General features: G+C 46.5%; 1 protein-coding gene across 1 annotated transcript; it reads right to left on the bottom strand.

The window, feature by feature from the left end:
* Nucleotides 1-704: 704 nt before the first annotated feature.
* On the bottom strand, nucleotides 705-20,851 carry LOC149304126 (TOX high mobility group box family member 4-like). Its single transcript, XM_089480189.1, has 9 exons — nucleotides 20,464-20,851; nucleotides 11,429-11,497; nucleotides 10,243-10,485; nucleotides 9,164-9,427; nucleotides 8,755-9,033; nucleotides 7,014-7,094; nucleotides 4,846-5,544; nucleotides 3,175-3,338; nucleotides 705-1,049 (listed from the first exon to the last, which is right to left on the bottom strand). Exons 1-9 carry the CDS (start codon nucleotides 20,467-20,469, stop codon nucleotides 986-988), a joined length of 1,869 nt encoding a protein of 622 aa, XP_089336315.1. The 5' UTR covers nucleotides 20,470-20,851; the 3' UTR covers nucleotides 705-985.
* Nucleotides 20,852-20,930: the final 79 nt, after the last annotated feature.

Genomic DNA, 20,930 nt, shown 5'->3' with positions numbered 1-20,930 from the left:
AAGAATGCTGGGACTTGTAGTCCAACATCTGGGCCCAGTACAGCCAGGGAACAAGTAGTTATGGCCTTCCGTGAATGTTGGCCTACAACTCTCACCAGCCCTAAGCAGTTGGGGTGGTGGGAACTGTTCAATAATCATTGGGGGGAGGGCACAGTTGCCCACTCTCCATGGCTTATTGCTATCATACTCCTGCAGAGCCCAAATAAGCTTTAGCACCATTTTGGTACTTGGAATATCAGCCCTCCCCTTCTGTAGTTCCAGTTTCTGTAATAGGCCTCATCAGTCACAATGACCAGGGAGACACTTATGGTTTAACTGCTGGGAAGAATAGGGTTACTGAGGAATTTACAGCCTCTTCTCTATGGACTATATTGAGATAGAACTCATGCAACCTTCCAGGTGGTGCAATTCTCAGCATCTCTTATATGATGGAGAATGCTGGGAACTGCACCCTGATAGTGTCAGGCCACATGCTTCCCATCCTTAAAATCAAAAGAAGCCTTCTCTTGGTGCAATTCCATGTTATTCATCCCTATACTGCTTTGGAGAATGTAGATCTCAGGATCCTTCACCTTGATGGCCTTTATTCATCCTCCTAGGAAATGGGTTTTTTTCCATACTTCCAAATAAGAAAAATCCAATACCCCAAAGTTGAAGGGTTACTTCTTTTTCCCCAAGAAGTACACGGCAGGCCACCTCCAATATCCCTTGTCCAGCTTTAATTGGCTCCATTAAGAGAAACATCAAGGGATAGTATATAGAAAAAAAATAAGGGGAGAAGTCTGGAGCATCCAAGCCATCCCCTCCCACCCCAAAAGGATGTCTTCTCCTGCAGAGGATCTCCAAATGATGTACAATCCTGCTGTGTCCCCCTCCAGCCCCAAAGTTGCATGGCGATTCTTGTATCTGTTTTTGGTTGTCCTTGGGGAAAGTGTGCACCGGGACGTAAAATCAGTAGCTTCCTCCCTGCCCCAAAGGCTGAGGGTTATTTCACAAAGACAACATTGTTGTTGGAATTGCGGGAGGCCAGCCAAGCTAGGAACACATCCCTGCATGTGAGAGAAAGACAGAAAACAGGAGGCAAGTGAGAGATAAAATAGAACTCACGTGTAGCTTCTTTGTGTAATTCATGTTTGTGCAGAAACACACTCTCCTACCTGGCATGTAGAACTTCATTGCTGAAATGTGGGCTTTGGTGTGGAGGAAAAGCACTTCCATAAGTATCTTACCATGCCAAAACACCATTCAAGCCTGCAGCAAAATGTTGCAGCATATCCTATTTTTAGCAGCATTGGTTTCATCCAGCTATACTCCTCACTAGAGGAAAATGTGTAAGATGTTGGACTGCAACTTCCAGAACCTCAAAGGGTGCACTTATACTGTAGAAATAATCCAGTTTAACACCACTTTAAGTGCTGTAGCTCTATCCTGGGATTTGTATTTTTACAGTCTTTAACTCTACTAGAGAACTGGGGCCTCACAAAACTACAAATCCCAGGATGCTGTCAGATGATGCCATGGCAGTGGTGTCAAACTGTATTATTTCTAGTGTAGATGCATATTGGGGGGGGGGGGGGGGGAGAGCTAGGGCCTGAATCAAACAGCAGGATGGCCACTGTTTCCACCCCTCTGCCAGAAGATGTCCTTAAACACCCTCAAGAGATTTTGTAATGCAAGTCTTCTCACTTCTGTCCACTGCACACAGGGCAGCTAGGCATGATGGGATTTGTATGGGTAAAGCTACAAGTTGAAAGATGCCTGACCAACTGTTTCCCTTTCTGCCTTGTCTTCTCTTTTCCCACCTGGTAACCTTCCACTGTTTGAAGCTAGAACTTGTTACTGTAAAGTCTTTCATTTTTAATACTTAGATCTTTCTGCAATTCAAAATATTCTCCTGACCATCATACTCCCATACTGTTTTTCAAAAGCCTCCGTTTAGCTCCATTTATGTCTAACAGCAATGCCCAGAGAGAACTGCTTGGCACTACTGGAGAGCTACAAGCTTCACTATACACAATAGTAAACCATACGCAAGAGTTGTGTAGCTTCCAGATGTTGAACTGCAGCGCATCACTGGCTACTGAGAGTGGAAGGTCAACATCATCAGGTGTGTCAGACAATTCCCACTCTCCCCATTAACGTTTTATGCCTATTGCAACCAGAATGTTGCTATGAGATGGGATTTATGACTTGGGTATTATTCTTTACCCACTAATGTGGTCTGGATGTTCACATGTGCAAACTAAACCACATCTGCAGTGTGATCACTGGAAAAGAGGTTGAGTATTCTGGAACTAGAGACAAATCTTTCCATGACCCTACTGCCTGGTGAGTTGTTGTCTTATCCCAGACAGTGGCTTTAAAGCAGTTTATGTATCCCAGTATATGTATGGCTGTCCTTGATTTGTATGTAATTCACCAGGAATGGGCATTCTCCCGAAGTCCTGATTGAATTCCTTCCCACCACATACAGCAAGCCCAAATTTCCCCCCTCCAATTTTCCTCTGCAGTCCCTCTCAAAATGGCAGCAGGAAGTATTGTCACACCATTTCTTGCTGCCATTTTGAGAGGGACTGCACAGGAATGCAACAGTATTTGGGGACAGAATGGAGTTCTGGAGCACTTGGAGGGGATGAGGATATTTTTGTGCATTTTCACTGAGGGCTTTCATAATGGTTTAGGGGCAAAAATGACCAAAAAAAGTATTAAAATTAAATATTTTAGAATTACACCCAATCCTTATTGTCCCAATCTGTAAAAGAGGGCAGTCCCTGTTGCCTTCCCAATGCACCTGTACTCTGATCAGGCATAATAGGAATTGCTATACAACAATATATAGAGAGCCAGAGTTTCCCCAGCCCTGACAGTGGTGAAGCATTCTCTATAAGCTGTCTCTGTGATGGTATTTCATGAAAATGTCTGAGAACTGTTTGGGCACGACTGCAAGATAAGAGATAAAGCAAGAATAATTAAAAATTTTCTTTGGCTTCTATAACGTGGGAAAGGCACAACCCACATGAGCATCAAGATTTCCTCAGATCAGCTTATACTGGCTTTCACAGCAGCTTTTCTTGCATCACTGCTGCCTCTGCTCTCCACTCCATCTTTCTTTAGGCTGGTGCTGGGTGGAAGCAGCACAGAGCACACAAACCTGCAGGTCTCTCACACACACACCTGCAGTGTTTCACCACACACTCATTGCTGCAGTACTCGTTGTCCCAGTCACTGTTGGCCACAGGCGGGTTGTCACAGCCTGCCCGGATACAGCGAGGCCGAGGTGACATGGCCATCGGTGATTCAGACACCAACTCCACGTGCATTTGCGTTGGGGACTCCACCTGGGAGGGAAAGAAATGTCCTTCATCAGTTTTATCTTGGCTTGCACCTGGGCCAAAGATACATTCCCTACAAATGAGCAATATAAAGTCACATTTTGCTTTTCCTCTTCCCCTTTCAGGTCACCATCCCCTGAAACAGGTAGAACTTGCAGATTTACATGCAACCTTGTTGATAACAGTCTTCATCCATATTGGTAGAATGGACAACAACTCCAACTTTTCTGGCTGGGGGACTCTGGGATTTGTAGTTCAGCCATATTGGTGCAGGTTGTCCTGAGAGATGTAGATGTGTCTTCCAGAGAAACTTGCTTTGCACTATACCCTCCCTTGCAAGAGTGGGGCAAATAGTTTAGGAGCTTGGATGACCTCACTAAATCCCTCAATCAGTCTGGGGTTGCTGGTACTGCAAGAATCAATCCTAAGTGAGATTCAAACCTCAGAAGAGGGTTGTCATAAGCTGGGAGTTGACCTGGACAGCATGTAGCAATATGAGCTAAAGCTTCCCTGACAGCCATGCACCATATAAACATTTCCACCCTTCCACAGAACACAGTCCTAATGCTTAGCCTGAAGACAGCCTAAGGGGAATTATGTCATTTTCTTAGAGAGCAAGTTCCAGCAGCCCTCACTAGCAAATCCAATGGTGTGGGATACTGGATATAGCAGCCCAACATTATCTGAGGGCTGGGTAATTTCCCATGCAGATACCAAATATTTTTGGCTTCCCAAGGGCCAACAAGCAATCTATAGGCACTGCAAACAATGTATCCCCTTTTCAGTCATTTATCCTTGTTTCTTTAAATCCCTCTATGATGGCAGCTACACTTCTATTTTGCTGTTGTTGTATGCCTTCAAGTTGTTTCCGACTTATTATTAACCTTTATGTATATAGCACTGTAAATTTACACAGCGCTGTACATACAATCTTTTAGTTAGACGGTTAGTCTGACTTATGGCAACCCTAAGGTGAACACAGTGTTTTCTTAGTAAGATTTGTTCAGAGGGAGTTTGCCATTGCCTTCCTCCAAAGCTGAGAGTGTTTTGCCCATCCACTAGGTTTACATGGCCTATTTACATGAAAATAAATTCTACTGGAATCAATGGGATTTACTCTCAGATGAATTATTCCTAGATCCAATATAGTGTAGTGTGTTAGGACTCTGGGAGACGAGAAATCAAATCCCTGCTCAGCCAGAGAAACTCACTGGCTAACCTTGAGCAACCCACTCTCTCAGCCTCATAGGAAGGCAAAGGTAAACATTCACAGAATAAATCTCAGCAAGAAAACCCTTAAGAGTTGTCATAAATTGGAGCTGACCTGAAGGCCCATAAATAGCAACCAATTATTTCCACTCCTGCTCTAGAATATAGCCCTTAAACAGAGAAATCAGCTTTGCTAGAAATAATGTTTCCCCTCCTTCAACTGCCTACCCTTATCACTGATATAATAAAGGTTGGTGAAAGCCAGATATCCAGCAGATGCTCCTTATTCCCCAGTGCTCCTCACCTCTGGTACCACATCCACAGACTCAGGAGACGTTTGAAGCTCAGTGCTGGGCCTTTCGGGGCTGCTTTCTTCCGTCCGCAGGGCAATGGGCTGGATCTGCAGGGCAGGTGGGGGCAGGATCTTAATTTGCAAGGGGGGCGGGGGCTGCTGAAGGTTGAGGCGCACCTTTTGCTGGAGAGGGTGCTGTTGCATGGCCTGTAGGGGAGGGGGCTGCTGGAGGATGGTGACTGGCTGGGCTGGGGGCTGCTGAGGCATCTGCTGGAGGGGTGGGGGCTGGAGGCGCGGGAGATGCATGGATGTTGCAGCTGCTGCAGCTGCTGCCAATACCGAACGAGTGACAATCTGGGTGGTGCCTGTCCCAGCCTGCAGCTGCCCCAGCTGGATGCCTCGCGAGGTCACCATGGTGGCGGGGATGACTGTCACCACACCCCCTTGCGACGACACTGCCAATGAGGAGGGCAGCATCTGCTTGGGGATGATGATCTTGGTAATGCTGGTCTGGCCGGTTGCCTGGGGCCCCGCGCTGGAGGTCACCACCACAGTGGGTTGGGCAGGGACAATCGTTGGAGGAGGTGGGGGGCTCTCAAGTGCCGGCGGGGTGGGCGGCATCGGGGCTGGCGAAGAAGTGGCTTCCACGACTGGGGCCACTTGCTCTGGTGGTGAGGAGATTGGGTCCGGTTCCACTGTTTCGACAACCGTCTGAGGAGAGAAAGCGGATAAACTAAGTCAAAAATGTAAGAGAATCTCCCCGCCAAAAAAATCCGGGGCAGCTACATACAACAAGTACTATGCAAAGTGGTATCACTGTGGACCAATACTGTGAGCTGTTGGCTGCTGGCCCACTGTGAGTCTGCAGGAAAGAAACAGTTCTCTCAATGAACACAAATATTGTGTTTGTCCTTATCAGATTCTGGAGGAAAACCTTGCTGGTCCCCTTAATAATCAGATAGTTTATGAAGCAGTGTATTACAGGACACCTTCTGTTCTGAACTCAGAAAAGCTCAGGAATCTATGTCAGAAAATTCAGTGTTTCTACAGGAAAAAGGAGAGGAAAGCAGAGCTAGAAAACATCATTTTTTGGCCTTCCCACCTCTTAGAATTACCCTCCTCTTAGGACCAATAGCCACTCTGGCAAGGACATTCCAGGACCTGGGGAAGGGAAAAAAGCTTCCAAAAGGCTGAAGCAGGGGTTGGCAAAGTGCAGTTCCCAATGCCTTTTCCCCCCTGCTCCTGGCCCATGAAACCTCAAGCCTCTGATTGGGAGGCAGAACACCTGAAAAAGGTAAATTGGAAGGGCCTTGAGGAGCTGTGGATTTACTTAAAACCATCTTCCACCACCCTGAAAACACAGAAGGCACCACCAGAGGTGAGTTCAACTTTCAGTTTTAGGCTGAACAAAAAAATTGCAGTTGGCCCATAGGAAAGTTCATGTAAAATGGAAAGTGAGGGGGACGTCATGGAAAAATAGCTTGTTAGATTTTAATTGTTTTTGTGTGACAGTGGTGGATGAATCCTCTGTCCCCCCACTTTGTCCAATGGCTGTTTAGAGAACCACAGAATCCTTTGCAATCCTGGCTGGAAGAGAAGAGCAAGGAGGAACATCTATTCTCCTTTCAAGTGAGGCAGGGAAAGGCATGAGAACTTATGAAAGAAAGGTAACTATGTATGTCCTGCTCGATCTGCAGGCCATTACAAAATGGTTGCTAGTCATACAGCCATCATTTCTCATTGCAAAGGCCATGAACTGAACTATCCAAAAGGGACTTAATTCAGATCATATACTTCACCTACTGAAGGCCTCATTTTCAATCCTGAGCATCTCTAGTTAAAACAGGAGTGAGGAATCTACAGCTTACAACTCCGACAATCCCTTTCCATTGGACACTACATATGGGTCAGATAGGTATTTTAGGTCAAAACATTTAGCAGGTCAAAAGTTCTCCATGCATAAGCTACAAGGATCAAGGAGCACATAAACATGCAGGTAACAGCTGCTTGACAGCAGATATAGTTCTGGGCTAGATAGAACAAGGACTAAGTGTGGTAACAAGCCAGCTCCCTATAGCATTTCCTTCAAGCAAAGCTAAGTAGTAGGGCTCAGTAAGGCATCATACAAGCTCTCCCAGGAGGGCACAGGGATCAGGAGTACTAAGGCAAATTTCTCTTACCTGGCACTCTTGGTTGTCACGATAGGCTGCCAATGCTTTCAAATATTCTTTTTTTGCTGCCTCTGTTTTCCGCTTGTACACCTGCAAGGGGAAAGGGAGGCTGTTGCAGAGAATGTCATACTCCTCTTTGAAAGATCAGCGATTTACTGCCTGAACATCCTCTGCAGATCTTTGGCTTCCCTCAGTGATTTGTGAAAGTTATAAAATAAATGTACATGTAATCTGAAGTATTTGATACAACAGCAGTAACCTACTGACATCCTCCAGATACTTTTGATTATAACAATGAATAATGGAAGATGTATTCCAAAGCACTTGAACACTGCAAAATGTCTACCACAAATATATAAGCTGCAAAAATGAGCTGACTGATCAACTCTGATTAAGACAATGGGAATTAACTCAAAAGAATCTCAATTCATTTGTGAGGAGGCTTTTTCACCCTAAGAGCCATTTTAGGAGAGGCCCTTTCTCCTGTATGACTGAATAGTCATAAGGGGCAAAGTGCCTCTGCTGTGGGCTTCCACTGTTCCACATCACAAGTGCATAAGCTTTAAAAAACCTAGAAGACTTCCAGCTAGTTCTGAATTCTGCTCCCTCCCCTTTTTTGCAGCAGTCCATGCAGCCCTTTAAGGGACTGAAGGGCAAAAAAATATGCTTCTGGGCACACTAACATTACCCATTCCTGATATAAAGTATAAAATAGTAGGACAATATTTCTTATGCTATGCAGATTTAACGAGGCAACAGAAACTACTCGAAATTAGGCCATTGGTCTTATCATCAAGATATGAGAGTTCCTTGAAAGCAGAGTTATTGTTTTTTCCAGTGTTAAGCGGGGAAACCTTGGCCCAACAGACAAGAGAGAACAGAGAAATAACCCAATTTGAGTCCCCGTTTCCTTTCCTCATGTAGCACAAGAACAGCACAGCAACCATGTTTAGTTCACCAAGGGGCAAAACGGACTGCCCCTTTGGAGTGGTGTCCCGCCGCCCCTTTCCTCACTAGATTGGGGCCATGGCAACCACATACCGTGGCCTAGTTCCGGTGTTTTTCCCATGCTAAAAAGAACAGCAAAATGCCACTCCTTTTAGTGCTGGCAAAAAGCATACTTGCAGCAGCTTTTTGGCTCTCCTTTGGCACAGTGTATCTAAATGCCGCGCCAACCGAGCATCGTAACATCCCCAACCATGTAGTTGTGTGTGCGGCATGACACTGGCATAATGCTAATATGGTGTCAAAATACCACACCCCCATGCTGGAGCTTCAAGCCGGCCTGTTAGCCCCCAAATTATCATTTCTAAGGACCCAGATTAGGAACAGCTGGGGGGAAATCCCCTCTCCTGAGACCTTAAAACAACTGCAATTCCACAAGAGATCATACTGGAGCTGAGGGACCAAGAAACTGACCCTATGAATCAGAAGTAGCCTTCCAGATATTTCTAGACTTCAATATAATAAATTACTATTCAATAAAATAAAAATATCCATTATCCCACATACTTGGCCATATTGGCTAGTGTGGATGGGAGCTACATTCCAACAACACCTGGGGTTTCCCATCCATGCTAAAAAAAAAAAGCCTGCTTTGTATGGTCAAGATCTCCCAAAGGCTTCATCCTTGAACTTCAGAAGATAATAATAATATGGTCTCTTTATCAGTTCTTCAGTACTCCCCCTCCCCCTCCCTTCCCAACTTGATCTCAACATTCCTGTCCCACCCCACCCCTCAGGTACATACTTGTTTCTGCTCCTCCCCCAAGCTGTCCCACATGGAGGCCACGATCTTGGACACTTCTCCAAAGGTGGCCTTGGGGTTCTGCCCCTTGATGGCTGCCTGTGTGTCGCGGAAGAACAGAGCATAGGCTGAGACGGGTTTCTGGGGCTCATTCGGGTCTTTCTTCTTTTTCTGTTTCTTGGCTGGTTTCTGCTTCTTCACTGCTTCCAGCACTACAGTGGGCACCGTGACTGGCATGGGCATTACTGATGCTGTGACAGTTGGCTTAGCGACAGACACTTGCTACAGGACAGAGATAGACAAGGTCAGGAATGGTTCCCTGAAGATGAGAGTTCTGGGAAAAACAACGCACAGCATCCGTAGCCCACTAGCTTTGTGCAAAAGGTAGAAGCCTCGGCTTGTTGAGACTTACCCGTCTGATCTCTTCTGGTTCCTCCTCAGGCATGGAATTTGTGGGTGAGGGAGTAGGGGAGAGCCTCTCCTCAGGTGACTGGGCTGCAGGAGGCAGGATGGAACCACCCCCTAGGCTGAGTCCCAGCTGAGAGCTGAGCTCTGACTGGTCAATGGTGGTCAGCTGCCCATGTCCCATGAGGCTGGAGCTGATGTCTGTCATAGACACATCAATGGTGACAGGTGGGTTAGCACTGTACTGACTCTCCATGGGATGATCTAAGTCCTGAAAAAGAATGGGGTGGAGAAGGATGGAGGAGGAGACACAATTCAGGTCATGGAGATCATCATATGAAGGGAGGTATGCACAGATCCACCCACTTATCTTTTACAAAACAACTCAGCATGGCTGCATCTGCACTGCAGAAATAATCCAGTTTGACACCACTTTAACTGCCATCACTCAATGCTATGGAATTCTAGAAACTGTAGCTTGTTGTGGCACCAGAGCTCTCTAACAGGGCCCCCTGCATTGTTTAACATTAAAAAAACCCACCAATTTTTCAAACCTGAAGCAGACATCTGGCCATTTCTGAGTATTTGGGGCATTTTTGCCATCTATGTGGTCCTCAAAGGTGTCCCTGGGGTAGAACATTGGTCCCAGACCCACCAAAGTTGCTCAGTCCTGCATAAGTAGAACAGCATGGGTGTTTCTGGAATTTTTTCTATTCTCATAAAGCAAACCTTGACATGGGAGTGGGTCAGGAAAGACAGCTAAGATTGAAACTAGTGCCTTAGCCTACAATAGTCTTCCACATGCTGGTGCCTTCCACCTGTTTTGGACTACATCTCCAATTGGCAGCAGCCAGAAGAGTTTATGGCTGGGAATTATGGGTGTTTAATCAAAATATTTGAAGGGCACCAGGTTGGGGAAAGCTGGGCTAAAGTGTTAAGCCAACACACAGTTACTCCCAAACCAAATTTGGAGAGGAATATACCTTACTGCCAATTAGTCATATAATCTGGCTACTCATGATTTACTCCATTACCATACCTTGTGTTCATGCCATCTTCCATAGAAACAAATACCCCCAGACTCACCATAGCCAACCCGCTGCTCAGCAGCCCTCCACCTTGCTCCATGAGGCTGTGGGTAATGCTCACAGGTATGTCAAGTGCCTGCACACCATACTGGGCTGAGAAGCTGGCATCTGGAGCAGTCACAGGGTCACTTAGGTCATCAAAGTGGCCAACAACATCAGCAACAGCCAGGGAGGGGTCGGCGTCCAGCGCAATGGGTGGGATCTCAAACTCTTCATCCCCCAAGCTTGGTGTGTGGAAAGTCTGAATGGGAAAGAAGAAGAGAAAGTTTAATGTAGGCATAGAAACCTCAGATGGGGCCCTAAACCTGGTTAAGTGTTGCTCACCTAACTTGATATTGTTTATTCTGGCTGGAATCCCTCATTTTTAAACTCCCAAAATAACCATAACTGGATTATGTCTGGGCGCCCACAAGCCATCCAAAACCTCACACAGGTAACATAATTCTTATCCCTGTTTTAGCTGTTCAGATTGTGTGTGTGTGTTGTCTGCCTTCAAACTGTTTCCAACTGATGGTGATGCTAAGTTGAACCTTTCTGTTAGAAATTTGAGGACTAGTGCTAGAAGACCCGTTCAGCTTGTCATTAGGTGTACATCTGGTTCACAGACCTCAGTTTTGTGGCCTCTCAAGCCCCCCCCCCCCCAATTTTTAAAAAATAAATGGTGTGATTTTTAGGCAACATTTGCCCCCGAATTAGACAGTAAGCCTCCAAACCTGTGAAAATATGACAGAAAAAACAGCCCCATTCCACCACAGAACATACTACTCGCAAATATTACCATATTCCTCTGCAGTCCCCTCTCAAAAGGGTGCAACGTCACTCTCTGTCACCCTTTTGAGAAGCGCTAGAAAGGAAGACAGAGGTATTTGGATTGTAGTCGAGAGGTGCAACCCATGGGGTGCCTGGGGGAAAAATTAGCCTCTGGGTCACATGCCATTGCCTACTCCTGTCTTAATGCTTCAGAATGTCTTAACCTAGCCTCACTGAAAGGCCTCTACACACAACTCTCTACCCGATCCTTTCAAACTGAGGACCCAAGGACAAAACTCAGGATGAACCATGTGCTCTACCACTGAGCTATGGATGGCAGACTCTCCGTTCACTCCTGTCATTTGGCACAGATGCTTTGTATCCTGCCGCAATCTCTTCTGCAGTGCCAGGAAGCAACCCTTTATTCATCTCACCTCAGCTCCTGACAAGAAGGGATGGGTTGCTCCAGTGATCGCCAGGTAATTCTCATTTCCTCCTGGGAACTTAAAGAGAGAAAAGAGAACATTAGCAGCCAATTTATATTTCCTAATTCACCACCAACACCACAAGTATGTTGTTAAAATATACCAGATACATCTAGACAAATCCACAGTAAAGTAAGATCCTACTGGTACACAACAAATATGTGATGTAGGCCCTTATGATCACTCCCAAAGCATGTGTGACTGGATTTTATTCCACTTTTACTTTGCTCTTCCTCTAAGAGACTCAGACCAGAATGCAGAATTCCTCTGTCCCCATCTCTTATTATCACAAAAGCTTTATGAGGTATGCTAGGCTCAGACAGACAAATTGGGTTGGGGTATCTACTACCCTTTGTGGCCACAGCTGGGAATATGAACCCAAGTCTACCCGGGCCTGCTTTGATACTGTGATCCATCTTCCCACAACCTGACACCCTCCAGCTGTGTCAGATTACAAGCCACATCACCATGGTATTTGGGAGCTGATGAGAGTTATAGTCCAATTCATGTGGAAGTCACCACTGTGGGGGAGGTCTGCACTATACCACACTGACCCACTTAAAATAAAACTACAGGGTGAGTCTCCCTTATCCAGAATTCCAAAAACCAAAACTTTTTCATGGGATCAGCCTCCTATGTGACACTTTTGCCTTTTGATGGTTGAGGGTACACAAACTTTGGGCCTGAACAGACAGGCCAAAATGAAGCTGCTTCAGGTCACTTTGGCGGTATGTTGTTTAAATGACACACACATCTTAAGAGGCCAGAAGCTGCGCCAAAGCTGCACTCCAGTCCTTAGGACTGGAGCATGGTTTTAGCGCAGCTTCTAGCCTCTTAGGATGCATGCATCATTTAAATAGCATACCTCCAAAGTGACCTGAAGCAGCTTTATTTTGGTCTGTCTGTTCGGGCCCTGTTTCATGCATAAAATTATTAAAACTATTGTTAAAAAAATACCTTCAGGCTATGTGTATAAGGTGTATATGAAACATAAATGATTTTTTGTTTAGATTTGGGTCCCCTCTCCAAGACACTTCACGAACATATAAGCAAATACTGCTAATCCAAAAAAATCCTAATTCCACAACACTTCTGGTTGTAAGCGTTTCAGATAAGGGAGACTGTGTGTTTCTCAAAAAACATTCAAAAATCAAGACTGTCAATAGTTAGTGGCTCCTGTCTCTCTGGCCCAGAAAGATCAACTATTGACCAATTACACCAGCTGCATGAGAACTCTGTGTAATGTCATCTGAACTGAAAAGGGTGAATGTGTCTGAAATTTCTGAAAGGCAATAAGTAGAGGGCATCAATTCTAGAGCAGTTTCCACTTTCTCCAATGGAGACAATTTGTCTGTTCTTCAGTAGAGATATATCTGCATTACACCACACCACCATGAATGCACGTAACCTTGTCTGATCTTGAAAACTATGAACTGGGCCTGGTTACTAATTGCATTGGAGAATACCAGGGATCTCCAGCTAGAGTAAGGAAAGAAGTCTGTTCCAAAATTTAGAGAAGCTTTGCTGCCAGAACTGAAAATACTAGGATAGAAGGCCCAACAGTCTGATTATAAGGCACATTCGTAAGATATGGGTTAAATATCTGACCCCAGGGGTCCAACAAAAAGACTGCCAACCAAAAAACCAAATAAATAAAGCCAAATTGTTGTGATTCCTTTAAGCAGCTCTTTGAGGAGCAAGAATCTGCTAACAAAGCTTTCCGCAGCACACAGATCATCACCCAGAAATGACTGCAGATCAAGCAGCTGTTTAGAGTTTTTGGATGGCACAATTCCCACAGCTGGATTGGAGGCCAGGGACTGCACTGATATGAGGAAGCCAGAAATTGAACAGCTCACCACTGATCTGTCCAGCCACTACTCTAAATCAGACACTGCATATTCCATCATCATTTCTTAGCTCAACAATGGCTTCCATGAGAAACTTGACATTTCGCCGAGACAAGCATGGACCTCACTGGTTCTTGGCAGCATACCTCAATTTTAGTGCCCTCCATGGAAGGCTGATGAACATCAGCCCATGGATGAAAAATATGTCAGCTTAGAGAAGACAAGGGGCAGCTGCATCAAAACTGTGTTGCACCATGCAACAGGTCAGCTTTCACCAGCCTGATGCTCACTAGATGTGTCAGAAACAATTCTCGACATTCTTGACCACCTGCCATAAAGGCTATGGCTGATGGGAGCTGCAGTCCAAAATATCTGAAAGGCCCTAGGTTGTTAGAGGCTGCACTAGACCATATTTGATATACTGAATGCCTCCTGTTCTCAATGTAAGAAGAGGGCAAATGGATGTGAGGAGACTGAGAAGAAAAAGATTCTTGTATTTTACAATCAAAGTCTTATTCACTGGATCCCACCTTTCCTCCAATGAGATTAGTGATACATATGGCTTTCTTCCTCCCCACTTTATCCATACAACAACCCTCTGAAGCAGGTCAAGCTGAAAGAAATAGTGATGGACCCAAAGTCACTCAGTGTGTTTCCTGACTCAGCAGTGATTTGAACCTAGACCTCCAGTTCACAATCCAACAGCCTTAACTACTGTACCACATTGGCTCTGCAATGCAGAATGGGAGAAAGCACATTTCAGTTGTCTAGCAACCAAACAAGTAGTTGCCCAAACCTTTCCTGTAAGAGGGGCTTAACCAAGTATAGGTTGAAAGATAATAATGTATTCTGGGATGCCTATGCAGTTGTCTTCAAACAATTACATACACACTCACTGTCAAAGACAAAACAGTTTTTGAACCTACTCTAGCCACTTCACGAGCTGAACACACAATGGCCCTTGTGTATCAAGTAGAACTGGCCAGGTTCAGCTTTCAAAAATAGGTCACCACTGAACACCAAGCTACCTTCCAATAAACGCAAGCCAGACACCATTTTGATCTCCACCCAGAAAGATACTGCAGGGCATAACCTGCATAAGGGCTCTCTCGAGCTACCTTGTCCTTGTGGATGAACAAAGACATCACTACATCCACACAGTGGTGGTGGTTGTGCGCCTTCAAGTTGTTCCTGAGTTATGACAACCCTAAAGAGGCCTTCACAAGGTTTTCCTGGGAGAATGTGTTCAGAGGAGTTTTTGTCTTTGCCTCCCTCTGAAGCTGAGAATATAACTTGCCCAAGGTCACCCAGGTTTCCATGCTTGAGCAGGGATTTGAACATGGCCTCCCAGTAACCTAGTCCAACACTCAAATCACCACACAACACTGGTAATTCAGCCTATATGGAATACACAATAAGGGTAAGATAAGTAGTGCTGGGTGCAACGAAGTATCAGGGGACAGCTGGTACACAGCTTTCTCTAAAGTCAAGGAGTGAAAGAATTCAAGGTTTATTAATTTTATCTCCTCTTTGTTGTAGTGTGACTTCAAGTCTTTTCCGATATAAGGGGATGCTAAGGTGACCTGATCATGGAGTTTTCTTGGCAAGTTTCTTCAGAGGTGGTTTGCATTGCCATCCTCTGAAACTAAGAGCATGACTTGCTCAACATCACCCAGTGGGTTTACATGGCCAAGCTGGGATTTGAACCCTGGTCTCCAGAGTCACAGTCTAACACTCAAACCACCATACTACTGTGGCTCCAATCTACTCATTGCTGTTGTGGGCCTCCAAGTCAATTCTGACTTATGGTGACCCTATCACAGGGTTTCCTTGGCGAGTTTTTTCAGAGGAGAAGAGAAGATTAAGAGGTGATATGATAGCCCTGTTCAAATATTTGAAGGGATGTCATATTGAGGAGGGAGCAAGCTTGTTTTCTGCTGCTCCAGAGACTAGGACCCGAAGCAATGGATGCAAACTGCAGGAAAAGAGATTCCACCTCAACATTAGGAGGAACTTCCTGACAGTAAGGGCTGTTTGACAGTGGAACAAACTCCCTCGGAGTGTAGTGGAGTCTCCTTCCTTGGAGGTCTTCAAGCAAAGGCTGGATGGCCATCTGTCGGGGATGCTTTGATTGTGATTTCCTGCATAGCAGGGGGTTGGACTGGATGGCCCCTGTGGTCTCTTCCAACTCTATGATTCTATGATTCTAGGGAGGTTCCCATTACCATCTTCTGAGGGTGTGAGTGTGACCTGCCCACAGTAACCAAGTGGGTTTTCATGGTAGAGTGGGGCACTAAATCCTGATCTCCAGAGTATGTCCAACACTCAAAGCACTACACCACGCTAGTTCTCCTTTTTCCCCCACCCCCAAAAGGCACTCACTCAGCTATTCACTCTCTCATACATTTGAAAGGACAGTGCAGTGTAGCAGTTTCAGTACTGCACTGGGACTCTGAGATGCCAGAGATAATACCACTATTCAGCTAAGGAAACTCACTGGGTGACATTAGGCAAGACATGCTCTCTCAGCCTTTGTTGTTGTTCTGTGTCTTGAAGTCATTTCTGATTTATGGCAACACTAAGGCAACATATCACAGGGTTTTCTGGGACTCAAACTATGTGACTTAGTCAAGGTCACCCCATGGGTTTCCATGGCCAAGCAGGGAATTAAAGTCTGGTCTCTAGAGTCATACATAATCTCTCAGCCTTACACGAAGGCAATGTCAAATCTCCTCTGAATAAATCTTGCCAACCCACTGTCTTGCCGCAACATGGACTTGAAGGGGTGTAACAACAACAAAGCAGTCTATATTTGTAAATATATTATAAAATACAGTGCGCCCACATCATATGCGAGAGCACTATATACAGCTTCCAGCTCATGCAGAAGCTGTGCGATGATAAAAGTAATGGCGCACATGCCTGTGCTGCCTCAAGCCGCGAGCATGCACCCCATTGTTTGCAATGAGACGCGAACATACTCGGATTTCCCCTTACATAGGGGGATCCAGAACAGATTTCCCCATGTAAGGGGAGGGTCCACTGTAATGCACATGGGTTCATGCTAGACCTAGACTCTCACATCTATACCACTCCAGATTTCACTTCCCATACACATCAGGGATCACATCTTTGCAACATTTCACTCAACCAAAACTTTGTTATCTCCATTCCACCAGAGTACCTACATCTGTGGTTCCCAACTAGGGTTGTCCAGATGTTTCAGACTTTAGCTCCCAGAAGTCCCAGCCACCTTAGCCACCTGTAAGGAATTCTGGGAGCAGGAGGACCAAAATTTGGGAGCCATTGCTCTACAGGACTCCACCTATCCTGACTTTTCGAGCTACATACTCCCTCACACAAACCTGCCTTGTTGCTGCTCTTAACTTTTTACCCACTGTGTCAGTTTCCTTTTTCCAATCCAATCTTGCAGTCGTTTCAGGTGTCTTTAAATGCATATAAAAGCCAAACATGGATCTTAGGTGAAAGAAATGTCCACACAGCCCCAACCTCCTCCCCTTCCTTGAGGGGAAAGCCTCATCTGTACCTGCCTTTCAGCCCTCCCTGAATCCAGAAGGAGTCTTTGCAAGCATATAGGCAAAGGAAACGTCCGCACAGCACGCAACGTCCTCCCCTTCCTCAGGATAGAGCCTCATTTTTACCTCCTTCACACTCTTCCCCCAATTCAGAAGGAGTCTTTACAAGCATATAAAAGCCAAACATGTGTGTTAGACCTCATCTTTACCTGCCTTACAGCCTTTCCTGAAACCAGGAGTCTTTATAAGCATGTAGAGAAAGGAAATGTCCACACAGCACCCAACTTCCTCCCCTTCCTCAGGTCAGAGAATGATCTTTATCTGCCAGACACCCTTCTCCAAATTCAAGAGGAGTCTTTACAATCATATAAGAGCCAGACACACATCTTAGGGAAAGGAAATGTCATAGAATCATAGAGTTTGAAGAGACCACAAGGGCCATCCAGTCCAACCCCCTGGCATACAGGAAATCTAAATCAAAGCATCCCAGACAGATTGCCACCCAGCCGCTGTTTGAAGACCTCTAAGGAAGGAGACTCCGCCACACTCAGAGAGAGTCTGTTCCACTGTCAAACAGCCCTTATTGTCAGGAGGTTCCTCCTAATGTTGAGGTGGAATCTCTTTTCCTGCAGCTTGCATCCATTGCTCTGCATTCTAGTCTCTGGAGCAGCAGAAAACAAGTTTGCTCCCTCCTCAATATGACATCCCTTCAAATATTTAAACAAGGTTATCATATCACCTCTTAACCTTCTCTTCTCCAGGCTAAACACCCCCAGCTCCCTAAGGCATTCCTCATACAACATGGTTTCCTGACCCTTCACCATTTTAGTAGCCCTCCTTTGGACATGCTCCAATTTCTCAACATCCTTTTTGAATTGCGGTGCCCAGAACTGGACACAATATTCCAGGTGGGGCCTGACCAAAGCAGACTAGAGAGGCACTATTATTTCCCTTGATCTAGACACTCTACTTCTATTGATGCAGCCTAAAATCGCATTGGCCTTGTTAGCTGCCGCATCACACTGTTAACTCATGTTCAACTTGTGGTCTACTTGGACTCCTAGGTCCCTTTCACATGTAGTTTCATTCAGCCAGGTGTCCCCCATCCTGTATCTGTGCTTTTCATTTTTCCGCCCTAAGTGCAGTACCTTACACAGCACAGGTGAAAGAAACGTCCACAGCACCCAACCTCTTCCTGTGTGTTGGCGTACAGCTTCACCTTTACCTACCTTACTGTCTTCCTCCAATTCAGAGGGAGTCTCTACACTCACATAAAAGCCAGACATGCATCTTAGCTGAAGGAAACATCCACACAGCCCCAGCCTCAGCCTCTTCCTTGGGATAGAGCTTCATCTCTACCTGCCTTACAGTTTTCCACAAGTTGAGCAGGTGTCTTCACAAGCATGTAAGAGCATCTTAGGCCTCATCTTACCTGCCTTACACCCTTGCCTGAATCCAGGAGGAGCCTTTACAAGCATTTGAGTCAAGCATGCATCTCTGGTAAGGAGAGCATCCACACAGCACCCAACAGCCTCCCCTTCCTTGGACAGAGTCTCATCTTTACCTGCCTTACAGCCTGTCCTGCACCCAGGAGGATAAGTGCAAGACACGCATCTTACACCTTGCCTTTATCCGAATCCAAGAGCAGCCTTTACAAGCATATAAGAGCCAGACACACATCTTTGGCAAGAGCAGCATCCACACAGCATCCAGACTCCTTCCCCCACCTTCAGGGTACAGCCTCATCTTTACCTGCCTTACAGCCTTCCCTGAACCCAAGAATCTTTACAAGCATATAAGAGCCTGATACACACTTTAGTCCTCATGTTTACCTGCCTCAGAACCTTCCCTGAACCCAAGAGGAGTCTTTACAAACATTCATGTTAGGCCTCATGTTTACCTGCCTTACAGTCTTCTCCCAGTTCAGGAGGAGCCTTTACAAGCATATAAAAGCCAGATGTGCATCTTTGGCAAAAGAAATGTCCACTTCCTCCCCTTCCTCAGGGTAGAGCCTCATCTTAACCTGCCTTAAAGCCTTCCCTCAATCCAGGAGAATAAGAACCTGACACACATATTAGGCTTTATCTTTACTTGCCTTACAGGTTCCCCTGAACCAAGAACATAAACCAGACACACATCTTAGGCCTCATCTTTACCTGCCTTTACCCAAATCCAAGAGCAGCCTTTACAAACATATAAGAGCCAGGCACACATCTTTGGCAAAGGGAGCATGCACACAGCACCCAACCTCCTCACCTTCGTCAAGGTAGAGCCACATCTTTACCTGCCTCACAGGCTTCCCTGAACCCAGGAGAATAAGAGCAGGGCAGGCATCTTGGACCACATCTTTACCTGACTTAACCTGAATCCAAGAGCAGCCTTTACAAGCATGTAAGAGCCAGACACGCATCTTTGGCAAGGAGAGCGTCTACACAACCCTCACCTTCAAGGTAGGGCCCCATCTTTACCTGTCTTACAGCCTTCCCAGAGGAGGAGTCTTTACTAACATGTAAGAGCCAGATATGCATGTTAGGCCTCATCTTTACCTGCCTTAATGCTTTCTCCCAATTCAGGATGAGTCTTTGCAAGCATGTAAGAGCCAGACACGCATGTTTGGCAAAGGATGCCACAGCACCCAGTCTCCTCCCCTTCCTGAAGGTAAAGCCTTGTCTTTACCTGCCTTACAGCCTTCCTTCAATCCAGGAGGATAAGAGGCAGACATGCATCTTAGTCCTCATCTTTAGCTGCCTTTATCCAAATCCAACTTTTATAACTACATAAGAGCCAGACATGCATCTTTGGGAAGGGGAGTGTCCATATGCAGCACCCAACCTCCTCCCCTCACTTTCTGGGTAGAGCCTCATCTTTAGCTGCCTTACAGCCTCATCCCAATTCAGAAGAAGCCTCCAGAAGCATGTAAGAGCCAGACACGCACCTTTGGCAATGGCAGCGTCCATACGCAACACCACCCAGCCTCCTCCCCTTCCCTGAATCTAGGAAGAGCCCTTGCAAGCATGTAGGGGAAGGGAATGTCCACCCAGCACCCGACCCTTCTTCTGTGTTTCTGAATCTTTACAAGCATGTAAAAGCCAGGCAGACATCTTTGGCAAGGCGAGGGTCCACACAGCACCCAACCTCCTCCCCTGGCCTTCAGGGTAGAGCCCCATCTTTACCTGTCTTACAGCCCTCCCTGAATCCAGGAGGATGAGAGCCTGACACACATCTTAGGCCTCATCTTTACCTGCCTTTACCCAAATCCATGCATATAGGAGCCAGACACGCATCTTTGGCAATGGCAACCTCCTCCCCTTCCCTGAATCTAGGAAGAGCCCTGGCAAGCATGTAGGGGAAGGGAATGTCCACCCAGCACCCGACCCCTCTTCTGCTTTTGTGAACCAAGGAGGAGCCTTTACAAGCATCTCTGGCGAAGGCAGCGTCCACGCAGCACCCAGCCTCCTCCCCGACCCTTTCCAAGACAAAAGGCTTAGGTCCCCCTTAGAGCCTGCCCTCATGGACCGTTCCCAGAAGGGCTGTGAAACCCAGCCGGAGCCGTGGGTCTCATCCAGCGGAGGGGGCAGCCCGGCCGGGGGTCCCTCACCTCCATGGCGGCGGGAGAGGCGAGGGAGACCCCGGGGCCGCCGCCTCGCGCGCCCTCCGCCTCCCCCTTCTTTCTTTGCCCCTCTCGTCTCCCGGAGCCGGAAGTCTCTTCCGCCCACCCAACCGAGGGCCGGCGATGGACGTCACTTCCGCCCGGCTTTGCCTCGTAGGGCCTTTCTCTGTGTTAGCATTGAGGGGACTATTGCTTCCCTTCCGCCCGGCGGCGGCTCCTCTCTTCCTTCCTTTCGCTCCCACCGTTAAGAGAGAGAGAGGAGGGAGGCTAGAGCGCCGCGCGGAGAGCAGTAGAGAAGGACGGCTCTATTATCGCGCTAGAGCAGCCAGCTTTAAGGTTCCCCCGGATGTGACGTCAAAGAGCCGACCACTCGACCAAAGTTCTTTAACGTCCCTTGTTGGTGGCAATAGAGAGGCTGCCGGCTTCAGGGATGCCTAGAGCGTCGCCGGAAATGA

Source organism: Sceloporus occidentalis, unplaced genomic scaffold (genome assembly GCF_023333645.1).
Source record: "Sceloporus occidentalis isolate IW3139 unplaced genomic scaffold, rSceOcc1.0.p SCAF_14, whole genome shotgun sequence".
Lineage (NCBI taxonomy): Eukaryota > Metazoa > Chordata > Lepidosauria > Squamata > Phrynosomatidae > Sceloporus > Sceloporus occidentalis.
The sequence above is the reverse complement of the archived record's forward strand: the minus strand, read 5'-3'. Positions and strand labels throughout refer to the sequence as shown.

Excerpts from the sequence above, each read along its gene's own strand:
- LOC149304126 (XM_089480189.1), bottom strand. Across the intron at positions 9,034-9,163 it reads AACCAGAAGAGATCAGACGG|CAAGTGTCTGTCGCTAAGCC; the intron begins GTAAGTCTCAAC and ends TCTGTCCTGTAG. Across the intron at positions 5,545-7,013 it reads GTGACAACCAAGAGTGCCAG|ACGGTTGTCGAAACAGTGGA; the intron begins GTAAGAGAAATT and ends TTCTCTCCTCAG.